Source organism: Lagopus muta, chromosome 20, assembly GCF_023343835.1.
Source record: "Lagopus muta isolate bLagMut1 chromosome 20, bLagMut1 primary, whole genome shotgun sequence".
Classification (NCBI taxonomy): domain Eukaryota; kingdom Metazoa; phylum Chordata; class Aves; order Galliformes; family Phasianidae; genus Lagopus; species Lagopus muta.
Window position 1 is genome coordinate 9,849,141 of NC_064452.1, and position 23,383 is coordinate 9,872,523.

The 23,383-nt window shown below is 58.3% G+C and overlaps 2 protein-coding genes and 1 pseudogene across 2 annotated transcripts; all 3 read left to right on the top strand.

The window, feature by feature from the left end:
* Positions 1–860: 860 nt before the first annotated feature.
* On the top strand, positions 861–11,841 carry LOC125703023 (outer dense fiber protein 3-like). The gene is made up of 7 exons (XM_048966976.1): positions 861–956; positions 1,262–1,391; positions 1,674–1,874; positions 10,310–10,411; positions 10,735–10,856; positions 11,023–11,163; positions 11,396–11,841. The coding sequence occupies exons 2-7, from the start codon at positions 1,286–1,288 to the stop codon at positions 11,477–11,479; spliced, it is 756 nt and encodes a 251-aa protein (XP_048822933.1). The 5' UTR covers positions 861–956; positions 1,262–1,285; the 3' UTR covers positions 11,480–11,841.
* On the top strand, positions 8,470–19,889 carry LOC125703018 (outer dense fiber protein 3-like). The gene is made up of 7 exons (XM_048966970.1): positions 8,470–9,002; positions 17,355–17,484; positions 17,768–17,968; positions 18,358–18,459; positions 18,783–18,904; positions 19,071–19,211; positions 19,444–19,889. Exons 1-7 carry the CDS (start codon positions 8,520–8,522, stop codon positions 19,525–19,527), a joined length of 1,263 nt encoding a protein of 420 aa, XP_048822927.1. The 5' UTR covers positions 8,470–8,519; the 3' UTR covers positions 19,528–19,889.
* Positions 19,890–21,281: 1,392 nt separating this feature from the next.
* Positions 21,282–23,383, top strand: part of LOC125703186 (outer dense fiber protein 3-like) — a 5,843-nt pseudogene continuing 3,741 nt past the window's right edge.

The window sequence follows — 23,383 nt, forward strand, 5'->3', positions numbered from 1 at the left end:
GGGCTTGTTTAGCTTGGAGAAGAGAAGGCTCCGGGGGAAACCTCACTGTGGCCTTCCAATACTCGAAGGGAGTGTATAAACAGGAGGGGGAATGTCTGTCTGCAAGTCTCCTAGCGATAGGAGAAGGGCGAACGGGAAGGCTTGGGTTGGATGTGAGGGGGAAGCCTTTCACTCTGACGGTGGTGAGGCACTGGAACAGGCTGCCCAAGGAGGCTGTGGATGCCCCATCCCTGCAGGCATTCAAGGCCAGGCTGGACGTGGCTCTGGGCAGCCTGGGCTGCTGGTTGGCGACCTGCACACAGCAGGGGGTTGAAACGAGATGGTCATTGTGGTCCTTTTCAACCCAGCCTGTTCTGTGATTCTATGATCTGGTCCTGGCCTGTCTGGGCCGGACTGGGCGAAGAGGAATTGCCTGGTGCCACGGATGCGCTCTAGAACAGAGTGAACGGCAACAACACGTGCACTTCATTTAGATGTATTTTTGGAACAAGCTAAAGGAGAGGGCAACCAAATCATCAAGCTGGTGGCTGCGCCTTCCCAGGCGGAAGGGACTTTCAGTGCATTTCCCCGCTGGGATTCTCTCCCTTGCAGGTGACGCTGATCAAGCCCCAGGAGCCCCGGGCGGCACGGGGCTGGCACTGAGAGCTCGGTCCATCTGCAGGGGTCGGCAGCGTGCGCTCCAGCTTTTTCCGGGCTGGGGTGCGCGGCCGAAAAGGCGTGGAGGGCGCGGCTCCGGGCCGGCCGGGAGGCGTCCCAGCACCGATGACGTCCCCGGAGCCCGCGTGCCGTCACAATGCCGACGCCGGGCCCTCCCCGAGGGCAGCTGGCCGCCGGCTCCAGGCGCCCCATTCGTGAGCTGCGCTGCCCGCAGCCGCTCGCCGTGCCCCGTGCCCGAGAGCAGCCCCAGCAGCAGACTAGCTCAGCCTCGTCGCGCTCGTCCTCCAAGGCTCACAGAGGTGAGGGAGAGCTCCGGCACGCCTTGGGCCGCAGAGCCCGGCCGCGGGGTGCGGGCTGAGCTCCGCCGCGCGCGAGGGGCGTGCGGCACGAGAGCGGCAGGACCGCCGTGAGCAGCAGAAATCGCTGCCGGCCCTTCTGGCTCGGGAGCCGCAAGCCACGCGGCGGACAGCTCGCGGCTGAGCGGAGGAGACAGCCCGCTCCTGCCGGCCCCTCCGGGCTCCGAGCGGCGGGCGGCGGCAAGCGGAGCTCACCCGCGGCCTCTGCCGGGGCAGCCCGGCACTGACTCCTCTGCTCTTGCCTGTAGGTTTGGAGGCACGCGCCTGCCGGCATGGACGGAGCCTGGGTGGGGACGTGGAGACCGCATCGCCCGCGCGGCCTCATCTCGGCCCAGTTCCCCAGCCCCGGGCCCCAGTACTCCATCCCGGGGACAACAGGTACGGCGGCCATCGCCGGGGTGCAGGGGGACGCGCGTCGGGGCCGTGGCGGGGCAGAGCAGCTCCCGAGCCTTTCCCCGTGCCGTCGGAGCCTCCCGCAGACTCGGCGCTCTGGGGCTCTCGCTGCGGAGTGCCTGCGCGCGTGGTGTGGGCAGGCCTTTGGAAACTGCTGGCCACAGGCAGCGCGCTGGCCAAAGCTCCGCTCTCTCCTTCCGGCGGCTTCGCAAGGCTCTGGCGCAGGCGTTTGCGCTCAGGGACTGACTCTTCTGCTTTTCCTCCTAGGTTTCGTGGGCCACAGCCCCACCAAAGCCCGTGCCCCCGCGTACACGTTTCACGGGACCAAGCTGCCTGCGGCCGAGAGCTGCGGGCCAGGTCCCTGCTACTTTGTGCAGCCCGCCATCACCAGGAACGGGAAGCAAGTGGCTCCGAGCGCCCACCTTTGTGGACGCCCCACGACGAAGACCACCGTCACCCCCGGACCCAGTGAGTACCACTTCTGCAGCGCTTCCCCCACACGCGGCGTTTGCCCTGGGTCAGCTCGCGCCCTGATGGAGCCGTCAGTCTTTTGTGAGAGAGCACAAACCGCTGTGAGCAGCGATAAACACGCCCTCCCCTCGGAGAAGGACGGCTGCCCAGCACCACGGGCTGAGGGCACAAGGACCCCACGTCCGAAAAGAACAGAGAGCCAGGGGCTGACAGGAGGGACAGCAAGGCAGGACATAGTGGCGGGGCACGGAAAAGCGTCCTCGCGTGCTGCCTGCGCCCCTCAGCAATCCTGCAGCCCTTCAGAAGACCCTTTCCTCGGGACGTTGTCTCTGCGGCTGCAGGAGACCAGCACTTCACGGCTTTCTTCCTCTTCTCCTCCACCCCAGGTGACTACCGCACCGAGGCAGCCAACAGGCACATCTTCAAGTGCCCACCGGTGCAGTCCATGGCCTTCCGGCGGGAGCCCCTGCGCACAGACCGCCCTCCAGGTACGCTGACCCCGGCAAAGGCAGACCCTTCATCCTGAGCATCCTGCAGGGACGGGCTGCTGCTCAGCACCAGCAGCGGGCCGACTGTGCAGCCTGCGCAGCGCTGGGGCCGCAAGCTTTCTGGCGTGACCAGCACCTCTCGGCCCGCAGCGGCTCCGGCTGCTCAGGCTCGGAGCTGCCGGCACTGGCCCAGTGCCGGAGTAGAGGCAGGAACTGGCAGAGGGGCGAGCCCTCCCCCCAGCAGGCTGGGCGGGCTGCCTCTCTCTGCTGCTTCCGTCTCCTCCAGCCCCTCACGCACACGCTCTCTGCTGCTCCTCCTGCAGGTCCGGGCACCTACAACCTGCCCAAGCTGATGGGCCCCAATACAGCCTACACAGCGGCCAGCCCCTGCTACTCCATGAGGGGAAGGAGCCAGCGCGGCCGCTTTGACGAAGACCTTGCCAAGGTGAGCTCTGCTGCTCCTCTTTTCCATGTTAGCATCCGAAGCTGGGCTGCTCTCCCTGTGCCAGGGGGCTTCCAAGCCCCAAGCACCTTTGCTCAACGCAGGCTTCCAGGGAAAGAGAGAGCCTTGCGTGTGATCCCAGCCCCGTGCACCCATGACTCTCTTGCAGACTCCGGGTCCCGCGGCGTTTCCCAAGGTAGCTGTGGACGCCTACAAGACCAGGGCGCCCGCATACACCATGGCGGCCCGACCAAAGCCTGCAGAGGGCAAAGCAGTGAAGCCCGGGCCCGCAGACTACAACATAGGCCGGGTAAGGCAGCTCGCTGCTCTGCTCGTCCCCTCTGTTTCACAAGCACAGCCTTCACGCCTCTCCCCCTTGCCCTGAGGCTTCCTCCGGCCAAAGAGCTTCTGGCCGCAGGGACCAAGTGCCGGAGAGCAGGCCTGCTCCCTGCCCTCGTGCCACCTCCGAGCAGAGGAAGGGAGGGCAGCAGAGAAGAGAAGGGCCCTTGCTGATCTGCCTTTCCTTTTTTTTGCCCTTGCAGGTGACGCTGATCAAGCCCCGGGCGCCTGCATCCACTTTTGGAATCCGGCATTCCCTCTACACAACCCCTCTGATTGTGGAATAAAACAGCCACGTCTGGAAGGCCGCCTCTGCTTTCCTGGCATGGGAGGGAACGGGAAGACACCAATCAACTGCCGGTTTCCACTTGATTCCATTTCCATCTATGGAGTTGATGCCATTTCCATCTATGGAGTTGATGCCATTTCCATCTATCGACTTGATGCCATTTCCATCTATGAAGTTGATGCCATTTCCATCTATGAAGTTGATGCCATTTCCATCTATGAAGTTGATGCCATTTCCATCTATCGACTTGATGCCATTTCCATCTATGGAGTTGATGCCATTTCCATCTATGGACTTGGGCTTTTGCCCATTTTACTTGAACAACTGTTAGCAATTGGAGTAAGTCATCAATAAAACCAACCCAACACCAACATGTGTGCTTTCTTGTTACTCCTTTTTCCTCCCCGCTGCACACAGGAATGCGCCAGCGCTTCCCGAAGCCTTTCAAACATCAGTGCGTTGGAAACCGCCGATGCTTGCTTGATCAGCCGTTTGCAGTGCTGATGTCTGCCACGTGCTGAAGTAAAGAATAAACGAAGCAAATAGCAAAGGGAGGCCGGCCGCGGGCAGTGCATCCCTTCCAGCGCCGACAGGAGGATTTTAGGGAGGTGCCCGGGGCTTACAGGACAACGGCTGAAATGTTGTTCCGACCAGTTTATTAGAGATCTTAATCAGGGAGGTGGGGAAGGGGAGGACGAACAGTATTTTGAATGAGGGGGATGGGGAAGAGAAGGAGGGCGATAGGAAACATAGGAAAGGAGAAGCAAGGAGTCTCTACAGGAAGCAAGAGGGAGATAGATGGTCACCACCGTGGATCCAGCGTGGTTCATAGTTCAGTCCTTGATCTTCAGTGGTGGTGGGTCGTCGGGCACTGTTGTTCTGTCGACGACGACGGTGACCACGTGGCAGTCCCACCTTATCTGTGAGTCCAGAGGGGTTGAGTCAGTTGTTTTTGGAGTGACAGCTTCTGGCTTTTGGATCTCGGCAGGAACTCCTTTGGTTCCCATCTTCCGGGCCTTGCCAGCAGATAAGAGGGAGCAGGGAGGCGCCCACTTGTATCTCGCCTTGTACCTGCAGGGTACAGTGGGATCATCCCCCAGTCTCCCACGGCAAGCTGGAGTCACTTGGTCACAGGCTAGATCTTCCGCCAGCAAACGGTCCTGAGCACTCTCTTGCGAAGGCAAACAGCTACAATTGTCCACACAGTGATGTTGGTTGCCCCACGGCAACACCCATCACTCATCTCCTAGACAAGTCAGTCTCATCACAAGAAATGCGCCTGGCAGCAAGCTTGGAGCCAGAACAAGGCTGCTTGAAACTGATGTGCAAGCGACCGTTCGTGGTGGTGAGGAAAGAGAAAAGAGAAAGGAAGAAAAGAGAAAAAGTAAGCGGAAGGGAAAAGAGGGGTGGGGAGGAAGGGGGGTTAAACGTTACACAGTTGTTAGAAAGGATTTCTTGGGCTTGGTTACAAAGGTTGCCCTGATGCGTTGGACTTGTTCATCATCAGTTGAAGTGGTTACAAAGCACATGGAGGATACAAGTCCTTGTATAAGTTGAATCCACCATGGAACCACGCAAGGAACAAACACGAGAGTGGCAACGGCACACAGAATAGGAGGCGTTTCACCCACGGGCAATTTGTTTAGCAACCTCTTCATTGCCATCCAATTTGTAGGCAACAATTAGAGCCACCCAATTTGCCACAGACACCACCCGGTGACTCCTCAGCAGTGATGGCACCAATGTCACGCAATGAAGAAAAGGTAGAAAGTGAAAAGGGACAACCATACATTTGGCAACAGCCATGCATTGCACAAGAACCAGTAATGACAAATCAGTAAGCCAAACAAACAGAGCTATTTGGCTCAGCTGCTTTCCCCAGCAGCCAGGAACTCCCAGCGGAAGCCAGGATCCAGGTGGGAATTCTTCAGCAGAGCTGTGGTGTTTCTCAGGAGCCGTACAACAGCACGCTTCAGTTAATTCACCAAAAGCGTACCTAGTCCAATCTGACAGTATGTGGACTTGCCATGGAGTGTTCTCTGAGATGATTTCGTGCCATGAGAACTCTCCACTTGAGCGTTTCCAAAGCAATTCAAATGCTGGGAGAGTGAAATCCTAGCTTGGCAAGTTTGAGTACTGTTACAGTCTACAGAGGCTTTCACAGGAGAGCGTGTGCAGGATAGCCCACAGGAGGAAGCATCAAAGAGGAGTAATCCCAGAGACGTACACGTCTCCTACCAAAGCTTAGGCGCTTTCCAACAGCCACGCTTTGGATGGAGCTCCTGGACTGGTGTGACACTGAAAAGCATCAGTGCAAAAGGCTTTATGACACGTTTCCTTTGTGCCCACGTCTGACAGATATTAGATGGGTCCCCTGATTCATTTCCCAGTTTGTTAGGAATTTGGAAAGGCTGCGGAGGACTTACATGCCAGTCATGATCAGTTTGATAAAAAGGGGTGAAAGAAGGGCTCAAAAGAAAGGCTATCACTGTGCAGGGAGCACCAGGAAGCTAGGATGACCTCTAAGAACTCTGAAGCCAGTTGTGAAGTTTAACAGGTCCGAGGACCGATACCAATCACCACCCACACCCACAGCAACGCAAAACATAACACTGCTGCAACCAGAACGTGTCATCAAGAGGTGTATTCAGGATTCTAGCGTGATCGCATCTTCTGTCACAAACCACAGCTGTTAAAATCAGCTATCAGCCTTCCTGTGTCCAATCCAGGTCCCACGGGGATCTTCTGTAACATACAACAAGACACCGACTCGCCCTTCTGGGGCTTTGTTAATACGGCTAACAAAGGAGGGCACAGTCCAGCAAGTGTTGCTTTTCTATTCCTTTCTCGGGGTGTCTTTAGCCTTCCAAGCACATTCGTTCAGGGATTCCATTAGGGTTAGGGAAACTGGCCGCAGGTTAGCCGGGTCAATCGACACAGGCTGGCCAGGGAGATAAGAGGCTTTCCCTAGCTTCTCAGCCACTGAACCGTGACTCCCAGGGATAAGTGGCAAGAGTGGTGAGGCCTTTGCACAGAAGGTGTTACATCGAGGATCTCTTTGTTTCCCTTGGCTGTGAGCTTTCTCATGCATCCACCCCTCACCTGGGAGGGGCAAAGACAGCAGCTTTCTAATGGCTTGGAGAGCCGCTCGGGTTCCTCGGGAGAAGCCCTCGCACCTGGGCTTTTGCTTTCCTCCAGATTCCTGAGCTTCTGTTCCGGCCACCGCTCAACGAATGCCTCTAACCTGACAGTGGCTGCTCCGTTCATCAGATCTCGTGGAACAGCCTTGTGCCAGCCCAGTGTCCAGAGACAACTACGCTTATGATCGATATTTCGCCTCCCTGCTTTTACTGACAGTGAGACCCTCCCAGTCCCACTGAGCTTTGGGCTAGGTGGCCGGGGGGCAAGGCTGGCCGCGGCAAGCCTCACTTCCCTTGGCTCCAATTTCCTGGAGGAAGAAACCGCTGGAAGAAACCATATTTTCTCCCGTAGTCAATTGACTCTTGGGCAACCTCCCCCCACGTCCGTGCTTTGTATCCCGACTGCAGATGGTTAGAGGTTACAGCCTCTTCTAACAGTGCCCGGCTTCTTTCTCCCTGAGACGTAGCCTGTATCTCATCTTGCAGTTGTGTGCCTATGGCTTTCAGTGGTTCTGAAGCGCCCAGGTTAAAGCAGGCATCCTCTCAGGATCAACAGGCACCATCACCGGTGATTCACCGTGTGGCTGCAGCTTTCTATCATACGTCGTTTGGAGGCAAGCAGCCTTTGGGGCACTCTCTACTAACTGATCAACTGTTCCAGTAACAGCAACTCCAATAGCAACGGGGGGGCGTTGCTGGCGGGGGGAGAAGCTGAGAAGCGAGACGACTCACTCCTGGCTTCTCCATCGCGCTTGGCACAGCGAGTGTTTGTTCCGCACCTGTCCTGAGAATAGGACAGTACGGTGGTTGTTCTGAAGCCTGGACCAGATTGTGACGGTTCTATTGCGGTGCAGAACCAGGACTGCAGTTCAGCACGGGGCGATGCCCCCGCAGCACTGCCCGTGGCTCAGGGCAGGGGAGGCGTCCCTGCGGAGCTGGAAAAGAAGCGCGCTGGAAGCAGCTTGGGCGCCCTGGGTGAGCTTTGGGGTCCTGGGAAAATTTGTGGCCAGCTGAAGGGCTCTGGGGAGTGTTGGGGGGATGGGCCCCTGGGGATTTTGGGGGGGGCAGGGGGCGAAGCTTGGGGCGTCCTGGGCATTTTGGGAGGGTTTTGAGGAGGTGTGGCGGCATCCTCAGAATAACGGGGAAAGGCTGCACAGCTCGGTGTTGCCATCGGGGATCCTATTCTTCTTCAGGGTGAGGCGGGGGTGCGGCGGGATCCAGCAGTGCGCGCTCGCCGCCTGGAAGGCCAGCTGTGTTCTGGGCTGCATTAAAAAGGGGCGGCCAGCGGGGAGAGGGAGGTGGTCGTCCTCCTCTGCTCGGCTCTTGTGAGGCCCCATCTGCAGCGCTGCGCCCAGGCCTGGGGCCCCCAGCACAACGAAGACGCAGAGCTCTCGGAACGGGTCCAGAGCAGGACCGCTAATAGGATCAGAGGGCTGGAGCAGCTCTCCTATGAAGAAGGGCTGAGGGAACCGGGCTTGTTTAGCTTGGAGAAGAGAAGGCTCCGGGGGAAACCTCACTGTGGCCTTCCAATACTCGAAGGGAGTGTATAAACAGGAGGGGGAATGTCTGTCTGCAAGTCTCCTAGCGATAGGAGAAGGGCGAACGGGAAGGCTTGGGTTGGATGTGAGGGGGAAGCCTTTCACTCTGACGGTGGTGAGGCACTGGAACAGGCTGCCCAAGGAGGCTGTGGATGCCCCATCCCTGCAGGCATTCAAGGCCAGGCTGGACGTGGCTCTGGGCAGCCTGGGCTGCTGGTTGGCGACCTGCACACAGCAGGGGGTTGAAACGAGATGGTCATTGTGGTCCTTTTCAAGCCTGCCTGTTCTGTGATTCTATGATCTGGTCCTGGCCTGTCTGGGCCGGACTGGGCGAAGAGGAATTGCCTGGTGCCACGGATGCGCTCTAGAACAGAGTGAACGGCAACAACACGTGCACTTCATTTAGATGTATTTTTGGAACAAGCTAAAGGAGAGGGCAACCAAATCATCAAGCTGGTGGCTGCGCCTTCCCAGGCGGAAGGGCCTTTCAGTGCATTTCCCCGCTGGGATTCTCTCCCTTGCAGGTGACGCTGATCAAGCCCCAGGAGCCCCGGGCGGCACGGGGCTGGCACTGAGAGCTCGGTCCATCTGCAGGGGTCGGCAGCGTGCGCTCCAGCTTTTTCCGGGCTGGGGTGCGCGGCCGAAAAGGCGTGGAGGGCGCGGCTCCGGGCCGGCCGGGAGACGTCCCAGCACCGATGACGTCCCCGGAGCCCGCGTGCCGTCACAATGCCGACGCCGGGCCCTCCCCGAGGGCAGCTGGCCGCCGGCTCCAGGCGCCCCATTCGTGAGCTGCGCTGCCCGCAGCCGCTCGCCGTGCCCCGTGCCCGAGAGCAGCCCCAGCAGCAGACTAGCTCAGCCTCGTCGCGCTCGTCCTCCAAGGCTCACAGAGGTGAGGGAGAGCTCCGGCACGCCTTGGGCCGCAGAGCCCGGCCGCGGGGTGCGGGCTGAGCTCCGCCGCGCGCGAGGGGCGTGCGGCACGAGAGCGGCAGGACCGCCGTGAGCAGCAGAAATCGCTGCCGGCCCTTCTGGCTCGGGAGCCGCAAGCCACGCGGCGGACAGCTCGCGGCTGAGCGGAGGAGACAGCCCGCTCCTGCCGGCCCCTCCGGGCTCCGAGCGGCGGGCGGCGGCAAGCGGAGCTCACCCGCGGCCTCTGCCGGGGCAGCCCGGCACTGACTCCTCTGCTCTTGCCTGTAGGTTTGGAGGCACGCGCCTGCCGGCATGGACGGAGCCTGGGTGGGGACGTGGAGACCGCATCGCCCGCGCGGCCTCATCTCGGCCCAGTTCCCCAGCCCCGGGCCCCAGTACTCCATCCCGGGGACAACAGGTACGGCGGCCATCGCCGGGGTGCAGGGGGACGCGCGTCGGGGCCGTGGCGGGGCAGAGCAGCTCCCGAGCCTTTCCCCGTGCCGTCGGAGCCTCCCGCAGACTCGGCGCTCTGGGGCTCTCGCTGCGGAGTGCCTGCGCGCGTGGTGTGGGCAGGCCTTTGGAAACTGCTGGCCACAGGCAGCGCGCTGGCCAAAGCTCCGCTCTCTCCTTCCGGCGGCTTCGCAAGGCTCTGGCGCAGGCGTTTGCGCTCAGGGACTGACTCTTCTGCTTTTCCTCCTAGGTTTCGTGGGCCACAGCCCCACCAAAGCCCGTGCCCCCGCGTACACGTTTCACGGGACCAAGCTGCCTGCGGCCGAGAGCTGCGGGCCAGGTCCCTGCTACTTTGTGCAGCCCGCCATCACCAGGAACGGGAAGCAAGTGGCTCCGAGCGCCCACCTTTGTGGACGCCCCACGACGAAGACCACCGTCACCCCTGGACCCAGTGAGTACCACTTCTGCAGCGCTTCCCCCACACGCGGCGTTTGCCCTGGGTCAGCTCGTGCCCTGATGGAGCCGTCGGTCTTTTGTGAGAGAGCACAAACCGCTGTGAGCAGCGATAAACACGCCCTCCCCTCGGAGAAGGACGGCTGCCCAGCACCACGGGCTGAGGGCACAAGGACCCCGCGTCCGAAAAGAACAGAGAGCCAGGGGCTGACAGGAGGGACAGCAAGGCAGGACATAGTGGCGGGGCACGGAAAAGCGTCCTCGCGTGCTGCCTGCGCCCCTCAGCAATCCTGCAGCCCTTCAGAAGACCCTTTCCTCGGGACGTTGTCTCTGCGGCTGCAGGAGACCAGCACTTCACGGCTTTCTTCCTCTTCTCCTCCACCCCAGGTGACTACCGCACCGAGGCAGCCAACAGGCACATCTTCAAGTGCCCACCGGTGCAGTCCATGGCCTTCCGGCGGGAGCCCCTGCGCACAGACCGCCCTCCAGGTACGCTGACCCCGGCAAAGGCAGACCCTTCATCCTGAGCATCCTGAAGGGACGGGCTGCTGCTCAGCACCAGCAGCGGGCCGACTGTGCAGCCTGCGCAGCGCTGGGGCCGCAAGCTTTCTGGCGTGACCAGCACCTCTCGGCCCGCAGCGGCTCCGGCTGCTCAGGCTCGGAGCTGCCGGCACTGGCCCAGTGCCGGAGTAGAGGCAGGAACTGGCAGAGGGGCGAGCCCTCCCCCCAGCAGGCTGGGCGGGCTGCCTCTCTCTGCTGCTTCCGTCTCCTCCAGCCCCTCACGCACACGCTCTCTGCTGCTCCTCCTGCAGGTCCGGGCACCTACAACCTGCCCAAGCTGATGGGCCCCAATACAGCCTACACGGCGGCCAGCCCCTGCTACTCCATGAGGGGAAGGAGCCAGCGCGGCCGCTTTGACGAAGACCTTGCCAAGGTGAGCTCTGCTGCTCCTCTTTTCCATGTTAGCATCCGAAGCTGGGCTGCTCTCCCTGTGCCAGGGGGCTTCCAAGCCCCAAGCACCTTTGCTCAACGCAGGCTTCCAGGGAAAGAGAGAGCCTTGCGTGTGATCCCAGCCCCGTGCACCCATGACTCTCTTGCAGACTCCGGGTCCCGCGGCGTTTCCCAAGGTAGCTGTGGACGCCTACAAGACCAGGGCGCCCGCATACACCATGGCGGCCCGACCAAAGCCTGCAGAGGGCAAAGCAGTGAAGCCCGGGCCCGCAGACTACAACATAGGCCGGGTAAGGCAGCTCGCTGCTCTGCTCGTCCCCTCTGTTTCACAAGCACAGCCTTCACGCCTCTCCCCCTTGCCCTGAGGCTTCCTCCGGCCAAAGAGCTTCTGGCCGCAGGGACCAAGTGCCGGAGAGCAGGCCTGCTCCCTGCCCTCGTGCCACCTCCGAGCAGAGGAAGGGAGGGCAGCAGAGAAGAGAAGGGCCCTTGCTGATCTGCCTTTCCTTTTTTTTGCCCTTGCAGGTGACGCTGATCAAGCCCCGGGCGCCTGCATCCACTTTTGGAATCCGGCATTCCCTCTACACAACCCCTCTGATTGTGGAATAAAACAGCCACGTCTGGAAGGCCGCCTCTGCTTTCCTGGCATGGGAGGGAACGGGAAGACACCAATCAACTGCCGGTTTCCACTTGATTCCATTTCCATCTATGGAGTTGATGCCATTTCCATCTATGGAGTTGATGCCATTTCCATCTATCGACTTGATGCCATTTCCATCTATGAAGTTGATGCCATTTCCATCTATGAAGTTGATGCCATTTCCATCTATGAAGTTGATGCCATTTCCATCTATCGACTTGATGCCATTTCCATCTATGGAGTTGATGCCATTTCCATCTATGGACTTGGGCTTTTGCCCATTTTACTTGAACAACTGTTAGCAATTGGAGTAAGTCATCAATAAAACCAACCCAACACCAACATGTGTGCTTTCTTGTTACTCCTTTTTCCTCCCCGCTGCACACAGGAATGCGCCAGCGCTTCCCGAAGCCTTTCAAACATCAGTGCGTTGGAAACCGCCGATGCTTGCTTGATCAGCCGTTTGCAGTGCTGATGTCTGCCACGTGCTGAAGTAAAGAATAAACGAAGGAAATAGCAAAGGGAGGCCGGCCGTGGGCAGTGCATCCCTTCCAGCGCCGACAGGAGGATTTTAGGGAGGTGCCCGGGGCTTACAGGACAACGGCTGAAATGTTGTTCCGACCAGTTTATTAGAGATCTTAATCAGGGAGGTGGGGAAGGGGAGGACGAACAGTATTTTGAATGAGGGGGATGGGGAAGAGAAGGAGGGCGATAGGAAACATAGGAAAGGAGAAGCAAGGAGTCTCTACAGGAAGCAAGAGGGAGATAGATGGTCACCACCGTGGATCCAGCGTGGTTCATAGTTCAGTCCTTGATCTTCAGTGGTGGTGGGTCGTCGGGCACTGTTGTTCTGTCGACGACGACGGTGACCACGTGGCAGTCCCACCTTATCTGTGAGTCCAGAGGGGTTGAGTCAGTTGTTTTTGGAGTGACAGCTTCTGGCTTTTGGATCTCGGCAGGAACTCCTTTGGTTCCCATCTTCCGGGCCTTGCCAGCAGATAAGAGGGAGCAGGGAGGCGCCCACTTGTATCTCGCCTTGTACCTGCAGGGTACAGTGGGATCATCCCCCAGTCTCCCACGGCAAGCTGGAGTCACTTGGTCACAGGCTAGATCTTCCGCCAGCAAACGGTCCTGAGCACTCTCTTGCGAAGGCAAACAGCTACAATTGTCCACACAGTGATGTTGGTTGCCCCACGGCAACACCCATCACTCATCTCCTAGACAAGTCAGTCTCATCACAAGAAATGCGCCTGGCAGCAAGCTTGGAGCCAGAACAAGGCTGCTTGAAACTGATGTGCAAGCGACCGTTCGTGGTGGTGAGGAAAGAGAAAAGAGAAAGGAAGAAAAGAGAAAAAGTAAGCGGAAGGGAAAAGAGGGGTGGGGAGGAAGGGGGGTTAAACGTTACACAGTTGTTAGAAAGGATGTCTTGGGCTTGGTTACAAAGGTTGCCCTGATGCGTTGGACTTGTTCATCATCAGTTGAAGTGGTTACAAAGCACATGGAGGATACAAGTCCTTGTATAAGTTGAATCCACCATGGAACCACGCAAGGAACAAACACGAGAGTGGCAACGGCACACAGAATAGGAGGCGTTTCACCCACGGGCAATTTGTTTAGCAACCTCTTCATTGCCATCCAATTTGTAGGCAACAATTAGAGCCACCCAATTTGCCACAGACACCACCCGGTGACTCCTCAGCAGTGATGGCACCAATGTCACGCAATGAAGAAAAGGTAGAAAGTGAAAAGGGACAACCATACATTTGGCAACAGCCATGCATTGCACAAGAACCAGTAATGACAAATCAGTAAGCCAAACAAACAGAGCTATTTGGCTCAGCTGCTTTCCCCAGCAGCCAGGAACTCCCAGCGGAAGCCAGGATCCAGGTGGGAATTCTTCAGCAGAGCTGTGGTGTTTCTCAGGAGCCGTACAACAGCACGCTTCAGTTAATTCACCAAAAGCGTACCTAGTCCAATCTGACAGTATGTGGACTTGCCATGGAGTGTTCTCTGAGATGATTTCGTGCCATGAGAACTCTCCACTTGAGCGTTTCCAAAGCAATTCAAATGCTGGGAGAGTGAAATCCTAGCTTGGCAAGTTTGAGTACTGTTACAGTCTACAGAGGCTTTCACAGGAGAGCGTGTGCAGGATAGCCCACAGGAGGAAGCATCAAAGAGGAGTAATCCCAGAGACGTACACGTCTCCTACCAAAGCTTAGGCGCTTTCCAACAGCCACGCTTTGGATGGAGCTCCTGGACTGGTGTGACACTGAAAAGCATCAGTGCAAAAGGCTTTATGACACGTTTCCTTTGTGCCCACGTCTGACAGATATTAGATGGGTCCCCTGATTCATTTCCCAGTTTGTTAGGAATTTGGAAAGGCTGCGGAGGACTTACATGCCAGTCATGATCAGTTTGATAAAAAGGGGTGAAAGAAGGGCTCAAAAGAAAGGCTATCACTGTGCAGGGAGCACCAGGAAGCTAGGATGACCTCTAAGAACTCTGAAGCCAGTTGTGAAGTTTAACAGGTCCGAGGACCGATACCAATCACCACCCACACCCACAGCAACGCAAAACATAACACTGCTGCAACCAGAACGTGTCATCAAGAGGTGTATTCAGGATTCTAGCGTGATCGCATCTTCTGTCACAAACCACAGCTGTTAAAATCAGCTATCAGCCTTCCTGTGTCCAATCCAGGTCCCACGGGGATCTTCTGTAACATACAACAAGACACCGACTCGCCCTTCTGGGGCTTTGTTAATACGGCTAACAAAGGAGGGCACAGTCCAGCAAGTGTTGCTTTTCTATTCCTTTCTCGGGGTGTCTTTAGCCTTCCAAGCACATTCGTTCAGGGATTCCATTAGGGTTAGGGAAACTGGCCGCAGGTTAGCCGGGTCAATCGACACAGGCTGGCCAGGGAGATAAGAGGCTTTCCCTAGCTTCTCAGCCACCGAACCGTGACTCCCAGGGATAAGTGGCAAGAGTGGTGAGGCCTTTGCACAGAAGGTGTTACATCGAGGATCTCTTTGTTTCCCTTGGCTGTGAGCTTTCTCATGCATCCACCCCTCACCTGGGAGGGGCAAAGACAGCAGCTTTCTAATGGCTTGGAGAGCCGCTCGGGTTCCTCGGGAGAAGCCCTCGCACCTGGGCTTTTGCTTTCCTCCAGATTCCTGAGCTTCTGTTCCGGCCACCGCTCAACGAATGCCTCTAACCTGACAGTGGCTGCTCCGTTCATCAGATCTCGTGGAACAGCCTTGTGCCAGCCCAGTGTCCAGAGACAACTACGCTTATGATCGATATTTCGCCTCCCTGCTTTTACTGACAGTGAGACCCTCCCAGTCCCACTGAGCTTTGGGCTAGGTGGCCGGGGGGCAAGGCTGGCCGCGGCAAGCCTCACTTCCCTTGGCTCCAATTTCCTGGAGGAAGAAACCGCTGGAAGAAACCATATTTTCTCCCGTAGTCAATTGACTCTTGGGCAACCTCCCCCCACGTCCGTGCTTTGTATCCCGACTGCAGATGGTTAGAGGTTACAGCCTCTTCTAACAGTGCCCGGCTTCTTTCTCCCTGAGACGTAGCCTGTATCTCATCTTGCAGTTGTGTGCCTATGGCTTTCAGTGGTTCTGAAGCGCCCAGGTTAAAGCAGGCATCCTCTCAGGATCAACAGGCACCATCACCGGTGATTCACCGTGTGGCTGCAGCTTTCTATCATACGTCGTTTGGAGGCAAGCAGCCTTTGGGGCACTCTCTACTAACTGATCAACTGTTCCAGTAACAGCAACTCCAATAGCAACGGGGGGGGGTTGCTGGCGGGGGGAGAAGCTGAGAAGCGAGACGACTCACTCCTGGCTTCTCCATCGCGCTTGGCACAGCGAGCGTTTGTTCCGCACCTGTCCTGAGAATAGGACAGTACGGTGGTTGTTCTGAAGCCTGGACCAGATTGTGACGGTTCTATTGCGGTGCAGAACCAGGACTGCAGTTCAGCACGGGGCGATGCCCCCGCAGCACTGCCCGTGGCTCAGGGCAGGGGAGGCGTCCCTGCGGAGCTGGAAAAGAAGCGCGCTGGAAGCAGCTTGGGCGCCCTGGGTGAGCTTTGGGGTCCTGGGAAAATTTGTGGCCAGCTGAAGGGCTCTGGGGAGTGTTGGGGGGATGGGCCCCTGGGGATTTTGGGGGGGGGCAGGGGGCGAAGCTTGGGGCGTCCTGGGCATTTTGGGAGGGTTTTGAGGAGGTGTGGCGGCATCCTCAGAATAACGGGGAAAGGCTGCACAGCTCGGTGTTGCCATCGGGGATCCTATTCTTCTTCAGGGTGAGGCGGGGGTGCGGCGGGATCCAGCAGTGCGCGCTCGCCGCCTGGAAGGCCAGCTGTGTTCTGGGCTGCATTAAAAAGGGGCGGCCAGCGGGGAGAGGGAGGTGGTCGTCCTCCTCTGCTCGGCTCTTGTGAGGCCCCATCTGCAGCGCTGCGCCCAGGCCTGGGGCCCCCAGCACAACGAAGACGCAGAGCTCTCGGAACGGGTCCAGAGCAGGACCGCTAATAGGATCAGAGGGCTGGAGCAGCTCTCCTATGAAGAAGGGCTGAGGGAACCGGGCTTGTTTAGCTTGGAGAAGAGAAGGCTCCGGGGGAAACCTCACTGTGGCCTTCCAATACTCGAAGGGAGTGTATAAACAGGAGGGGGAATGTCTGTCTGCAAGTCTCCTAGCGATAGGAGAAGGGCGAACGGGAAGGCTTGGGTTGGATGTGAGGGGGAAGCCTTTCACTCTGACGGTGGTGAGGCACTGGAACAGGCTGCCCAAGGAGGCTGTGGATGCCCCATCCCTGCAGGCATTCAAGGCCAGGCTGGACGTGGCTCTGGGCAGCCTGGGCTGCTGGTTGGCGACCTGCACACAGCAGGGGGTTGAAACGAGATGGTCATTGTGGTCCTTTTCAACCCAGCCTGTTCTGTGATTCTATGATCTGGTCCTGGCCTGTCTGGGCCGGACTGGGCGAAGAGGAATTGCCTGGTGCCACGGATGCGCTCTAGAACAGAGTGAACGGCAACAACACGTGCACTTCATTTAGATGTATTTTTGGAACAAGCTAAAGGAGAGGGCAACCAAATCATCAAGCTGGTGGCTGCGCCTTCCCAGGCGGAAGGGACTTTCAGTGCATTTCCCCGCTGGGATTCTCTCCCTTGCAGGTGACGCTGATCAAGCCCCAGGAGCCCCGGGCGGCACGGGGCTGGCACTGAGAGCTCGGTCCATCTGCAGGGGTCGGCAGCGTGCGCTCCAGCTTTTTCCGGGCTGGGGTGCGCGGCCGAAAAGGCGTGGAGGGCGCGGCTCCGGGCCGGCCGGGAGACGTCCCAGCACCGATGACGTCCCCGGAGCCCGCGTGCCGTCACAATGCCGACGCCGGGCCCTCCCCGAGGGCAGCTGGCCGCCGGCTCCAGGCGCCCCATTCGTGAGCTGCGCTGCCCGCAGCCGCTCGCCGTGCCCCGTGCCCGAGAGCAGCCCCAGCAGCAGACTAGCTCAGCCTCGTCGCGCTCGTCCTCCAAGGCTCACAGAGGTGAGGGAGAGCTCCGGCACGCCTTGGGCCGCAGAGCCCGGCCGCGGGGTGCGGGCTGAGCTCCGCCGCGCGCGAGGGGCGTGCGGCACGAGAGCGGCAGGACCGCCGTGAGCAGCAGAAATCGCTGCCGGCCCTTCTGGCTCGGGAGCCGCAAGCCACGCGGCGGACAGCTCGCGGCTGAGCGGAGGAGACAGCCCGCTCCTGCCGGCCCCTCCGGGCTCCGAGCGGCGGGCGGCGGCAAGCGGAGCTCACCCGCGGCCTCTGCCGGGGCAGCCCGGCACTGACTCCTCTGCTCTTGCCTGTAGGTTTGGAGGCACGCGCCTGCCAGCATGGACGGAGCCTGGGTGGGGACGTGGAGACCGCATCGCCCGCGCGGCCTCATCTCGGCCCAGTTCCCCAGCCCCGGGCCCCAGTACTCCATCCCGGGGACAACAGGTACGGCGGCCATCGCCGGGGTGCAGGGGGACGCGCGTCGGGGCCGTGGCGGGGCAGAGCAGCTCCCGAGCCTTTCCCCGTGCCGTCGGAGCCTCCCGCAGACTCGGCGCTCTGGGGGCTCTCGCTGCGGAGTGCCTGCGCGCGTGGTGTGGGCAGGCCTTTGGAAACTGCTGGCCACAGGCAGCGCGCTGGCCAAAGCTCCGCTCTCTCCTTCCGGCGGCTTCGCAAGGCTCTGGCGCAGGCGTTTGCGCTCAGGGACTGACTCTTCTGCTTTTCCTCCTAGGTTTCGTGGGCCACAGCCCCACCAAAGCCCGTGCCCCCGCGTACACGTTTCGCGGGACCAAGCCGCCTGCGGCCGAGAGCTGCGGGCCAGGTCCCTGCTACTTTGTGCAGCCCGCCATCACCAGGAACGGGAAGCAAGTGGCTCCGAGCGCCCACCTTTGTGGACGCCCCATGACGAAGACCACCGTCACCCCCGGACCCAGTGAGTACCACTTCTGCAGCGCTTCCCCCACACGCGGCGTTTGCCCTGGGTCAGCTCGTGCCCTGATGGAGCCGTCGGTCTTTTGTGAGAGAGCACAAACCGCTGTGAGCAGCGATAAACACGCCCTCCCCTCGGAGAAGGACGGCTGCCCAGCACCACGGGCTGAGGGCACAAGGACCCCGCGTCCGAAAAGAACAGAGAGCCAGGGGCTGACAGGAGGGACAGCAAGGCAGGACATAGTGGCGGGGCACGGAAAAGCGTCCCCGCGTGCTGCCTGCGCCCCTCAGCAATCCTGCAGCCCTTCAGAAGACCCTTTCCTCGGGACGTTGTCTCTGCGGCTGCAGGAGACCAGCACTTCACGGCTTTCTTCCTCTTCTCCTCCACCCCAGGTGACTACCGCACCGAGGCAGCCAACAGGCACATCTTCAAGTGCCCACCGGTGCAGTCCATGGCCTTCCGGCGGGAGCCCCTGCGCACAGACCGCCCTCCAGGTACGCTGACCCCGGCAAAGGCAGACCCTTCATCCTGAGCATCCTGCAGGGACGGGCTGCTGCTCAGCACCAGCAGCGGGCCGACTGTGCAGCCTGCGCAGCGCTGGGGCCGCAAGCTTTCTGGCGTGACCAGCACCTCTCGGCCCGCAGCGGCTCCGGCTGCTCAGGCTCGGAGCTGCCGGCACTGGCCCAGTGCCGGAGTAGAGGCAGGAACTGGCAGAGGGGCGAGCCCTCCCCCCAGCAGGCTGGGCGGGCTGCCTCTCTCTGCTGCTTCCGTCTCCTCCAGCCCCTCACGCACACGCTCTCTGCTGCTCCTCCTGCAGGTCCGGGCACCTACAACCTGCCCAAGCTGATGGGCCCCAATACAGCCTACACGGCGGCCAGCCCCTGCTACTCCATGAGGGGAAGGAGCCAGCGCGGCCGCTTTGACGAAGACCTTGCCAAGGTGAGCTCTGCTGCTCCTCTTTTCCATGTTAGCATCCGAAGCTGGGCTGCTCTCCCTGTGCCAGGGGGCTTCCAAGCCCCAAGCACCTTTGCTCAACGCAGGCTTCCAGGGAAAGAGAGAGCCTTGCGTGTGATCCCAGCCCCGTGCACCCATGACTCTCTTGCAGACTCCGGGTCCCGCGGCGTTTCCCAAGGTAGCTGTGGACGCCTACAAGACCAGGGCGCCCGCATACACCATGGCGGCCCGACCAAAGCCTGCAGAGGGCAAAGCAGTGAAGCCCGGGCCCGCAGACTACAACATAGGCCGGGTAAGGCAGCTCGCTGCTCTGCTCGTCCCCTCTGTTTCACAAGCACAGCCTTCACGCCTCTCCCCCTTGCCCTGAGGCTTCCTCCGGCCAAAGAGCTTCTGGCCGCAGGGACCAAGTGCCGGAGAGCAGGCCTGCTCCCTGCCCTCGTGCCACCTCCGAGCAGAGGAAGGGAGGGCAGCAGAGAAGAGAAGGGCCCTTGCTGATCTGCCTTTCCTTTTTTTTGCCCTTGCAGGTGACGCTGATCAAGCCCCGGGCGCCTGCATCCACTTTTGGAATCCGGCATTCCCTCTACACAACCCCTCTGATTGTGGAATAAAACAGCCACGTCTGGAAGGCCGCCTCTGCTTTCCTGGCATGGCAGGGAACGGGAAGACACCAATCAACTGCCGGTTTCCACTTGATTCCATTTCCATCTATGGACTTGATGCCATTTCCATCTATCGACTTGATGCCATTTCCATCTATCGACTTGATGCCATTTCCATCTATGAAGTTGATGCCATTTCCATCTATGAAGTTGATGCCATTTCCATCTATGAAGTTGATGCCATTTCCATCTATCGACTTGATGCCATTTCCATCTATGGAGTTGATGCCATTTCCATCTATGGACTTGGGCTTTTGCCCATTTTACTTGAACAACTGTTAGCAATTGGAGTAAGTCATCAATAAAACCAACCCAACACCAACATGTGTGCTTTCTTGTTACTCCTTTTTCCTCCCCGCTGCACACAGGAATGCGCCAGCGCTTCCCGAAGCCTTTCAAACATCAGTGCGTTGGAAACCGCCGATGCTTGCTTGATCAGCCGTTTGCAGTGCTGATGTCTGCCACGTGCTGAAGTAAAGAATAAACGAAGCAAATAGCAAAGGGAGGCCGGCCGCGGGCAGTGCATCCCTTCCAGCGCCGACAGGAGGATTTTAGGGAGGTGCCCGGGGCTTACAGGACAACGGCTGAAATGTTGTTCCGACCAGTTTATTAGAGATCTTAATCAGGGAGGTGGGGAAGGGGAGGACGAACAGTATTTTGAATGAGGGGGATGGGGAAGAGAAGGAGGGCGATAGGAAACATAGGAAAGGAGAAGCAAGGAGTCTCTACAGGAAGCAAGAGGGAGATAGATGGTCACCACCGTGGATCCAGCGTGGTTCATAGTTCAGTCCTTGATCTTCAGTGGTGGTGGGTCGTCGGGCACTGTTGTTCTGTCGACGACGACGGTGACCATGTGGCAGTCCCACCTTATCTGTGAGTCCAGAGGGGTTGAGTCAGTTGTTTTTGGAGTGACAGCTTCTGGCTTTTGGATCTCGGCAGGAACTCCTTTGGTTCCCATCTTCCGGGCCTTGCCAGCAGATAAGAGGGAGCAGGGAGGCGCCCACTTGTATCTCGCCTTGTACCTGCAGGGTACAGTGGGATCATCCCCCAGTCTCCCACGGCAAGCTGGAGTCACTTGGTCACAGGCTAGATCTTCCGCCAGCAAACGGTCCTGAGCACTCTCTTGCGAAGGCAAACAGCTACAATTGTCCACACAGTGATGTTGGTTGCCCCACGGCAACACCCATCACTCATCTCCTAGACAAGTCAGTCTCATCACAAGAAATGCGCCTGGCAGCAAGCTTGGAGCCAGAACAAGGCTGCTTGAAACTGATGTGCAAGCGACCGTTCGTGGTGGTGAGGAAAGAGAAAAGAGAAAGGAAGAAAAGAGAAAAAGTAAGCGGAAGGGAAAAGAGGGGTGGGGAGGAAGGGGGGTTAAACGTTACACAGTTGTTAGAAAGGATTTCTTGGGCTTGGTTACAAAGGTTGCCCTGATGCGTTGGACTTGTTCATCATCAGTTGAAGTGGTTACAAAGCACATGGAGGATACAAGTCCTTGTATAAGTTGAATCCACCATGGAACCACGCAAGGAACAAACACGAGAGTGGCAACGGCACACAGAATAGGAGGCGTTTCACCCACGGGCAATTTGTTTAGCAACCTCTTCATTGCCATCCAATTTGTAGGCAACAATTAGAGCCACCCAATTTGCCACAGACACCACCCGGTGACTCCTCAGCAGTGATGGCACCAATGTCACGCAATGAAGAAAAGGTAGAAAGTGAAAAGGGACAACCATACATTTGGCAACAGCCATGCATTGCACAAGAACCAGTAATGACAAATCAGTAAGCCAAACAAACAGAGCTATTTGGCTCAGCTGCTTTCCCCAGCAGCCAGGAACTCCCAGCGGAAGCCAGGATCCAGGTGGGAATTCTTCAGCAGAGCTGTGGTGTTTCTCAGGAGCCGTACAACAGCACGCTTCAGTTAATTCACCAAAAGCGTACCTAGTCCAATCTGACAGTATGTGGACTTGCCATGGAGTGTTCTCTGAGATGATTTCGTGCCATGAGAACTCTCCACTTGAGCGTTTCCAAAGCAATTCAAATGCTGGGAGAGTGAAATCCTAGCTTGGCAAGTTTGAGTACTGTTACAGTCTACAGAGGCTTTCACAGGAGAGCGTGTGCAGGATAGCCCACAGGAGGAAGCATCAAAGAGGAGTAATCCCAGAGACGTACACGTCTCCTACCAAAGCTTAGGCGCTTTCCAACAGCCACGCTTTGGATGGAGCTCCTGGACTGGTGTGACACTGAAAAGCATCAGTGCAAAAGGCTTTATGACACGTTTCCTTTGTGCCCACGTCTGACAGATATTAGATGGGTCCCCTGATTCATTTCCCAGTTTGTTAGGAATTTGGAAAGGCTGCGGAGGACTTACATGCCAGTCATGATCAGTTTGATAAAAAGGGGTGAAAGAAGGGCTCAAAAGAAAGGCTATCACTGTGCAGGGAGCACCAGGAAGCTAGGATGACCTCTAAGAACTCTGAAGCCAGTTGTGAAGTTTAACAGGTCCGAGGACCGATACCAATCACCACCCACACCCACAGCAACGCAAAACATAACACTGCTGCAACCAGAACGTGTCATCAAGAGGTGTATTCAGGATTCTAGCGTGATCGCATCTTCTGTCACAAACCACAGCTGTTAAAATCAGCTATCAGCCTTCCTGTGTCCAATCCAGGTCCCACGGGGATCTTCTGTAACATACAACAAGACACCGACTCGCCCTTCTGGGGCTTTGTTAATACGGCTAACAAAGGAGGGCACAGTCCAGCAAGTGTTGCTTTTCTATTCCTTTCTCGGGGTGTCTTTAGCCTTCCAAGCACATTCGTTCAGGGATTCCATTAGGGTTAGGGAAACTGGCCGCAGGTTAGCCGGGTCAATCGACACAGGCTGGCCAGGGAGATAAGAGGCTTTCCCTAGCTTCTCAGCCACTGAACCGTGACTCCCAGGGATAAGTGGCAAGAGTGGTGAGGCCTTTGCACAGAAGGTGTTACATCGAGGATCTCTTTGTTTCCCTTGGCTGTGAGCTTTCTCATGCATCCACCCCTCACCTGGGAGGGGCAAAGACAGCAGCTTTCTAATGGCTTGGAGAGCCGCTCGGGTTCCTCGGGAGAAGCCCTCGCACCTGGGCTTTTGCTTTCCTCCAGATTCCTGAGCTTCTGTTCCGGCCACCGCTCAACGAATGCCTCTAACCTGACAGTGGCTGCTCCGTTCATCAGATCTCGTGGAACAGCCTTGTGCCAGCCCAGTGTCCAGAGACAACTACGCTTATGATCGATATTTCGCCTCCCTGCTTTTACTGACAGTGAGACCCTCCCAGTCCCACTGAGCTTTGGGCTAGGTGGCCGGGGGGCAAGGCTGGCCGCGGCAAGCCTCACTTCCCTTGGCTCCAATTTCCTGGAGGAAGAAACCGCTGGAAGAAACCATATTTTCTCCCGTAGTCAGTTGACTCTTGGGCAACCTCCCCCCCACGTCCGTGCTTTGTATCCCGACTGCAGATGGTTAGAGGTTACAGCCTCTTCTAGCAGTGCCCGGCTTCTTTCTCCCTGAGAACGTAGCCTGTATCTCATCTTGCAGTTGTGTGCCTATGGCTTTCAGTGGTTCTGAAGCGCCCAGGTTAAAGCAGGCATCCTCTCAGGATCAACAGGCACCATCACCGGTGATTCACCGTGTGGCTGCAGCTTTCTATCATACGTCGTTTGGAGGCAAGCAGCCTTTGGGGCACTCTCTACTAACTGATCAACTGTTCCAGTAACAGCAACTCCAATAGCAACGGGGGGGCGTTGCTGGCGGGGGGAGAAGC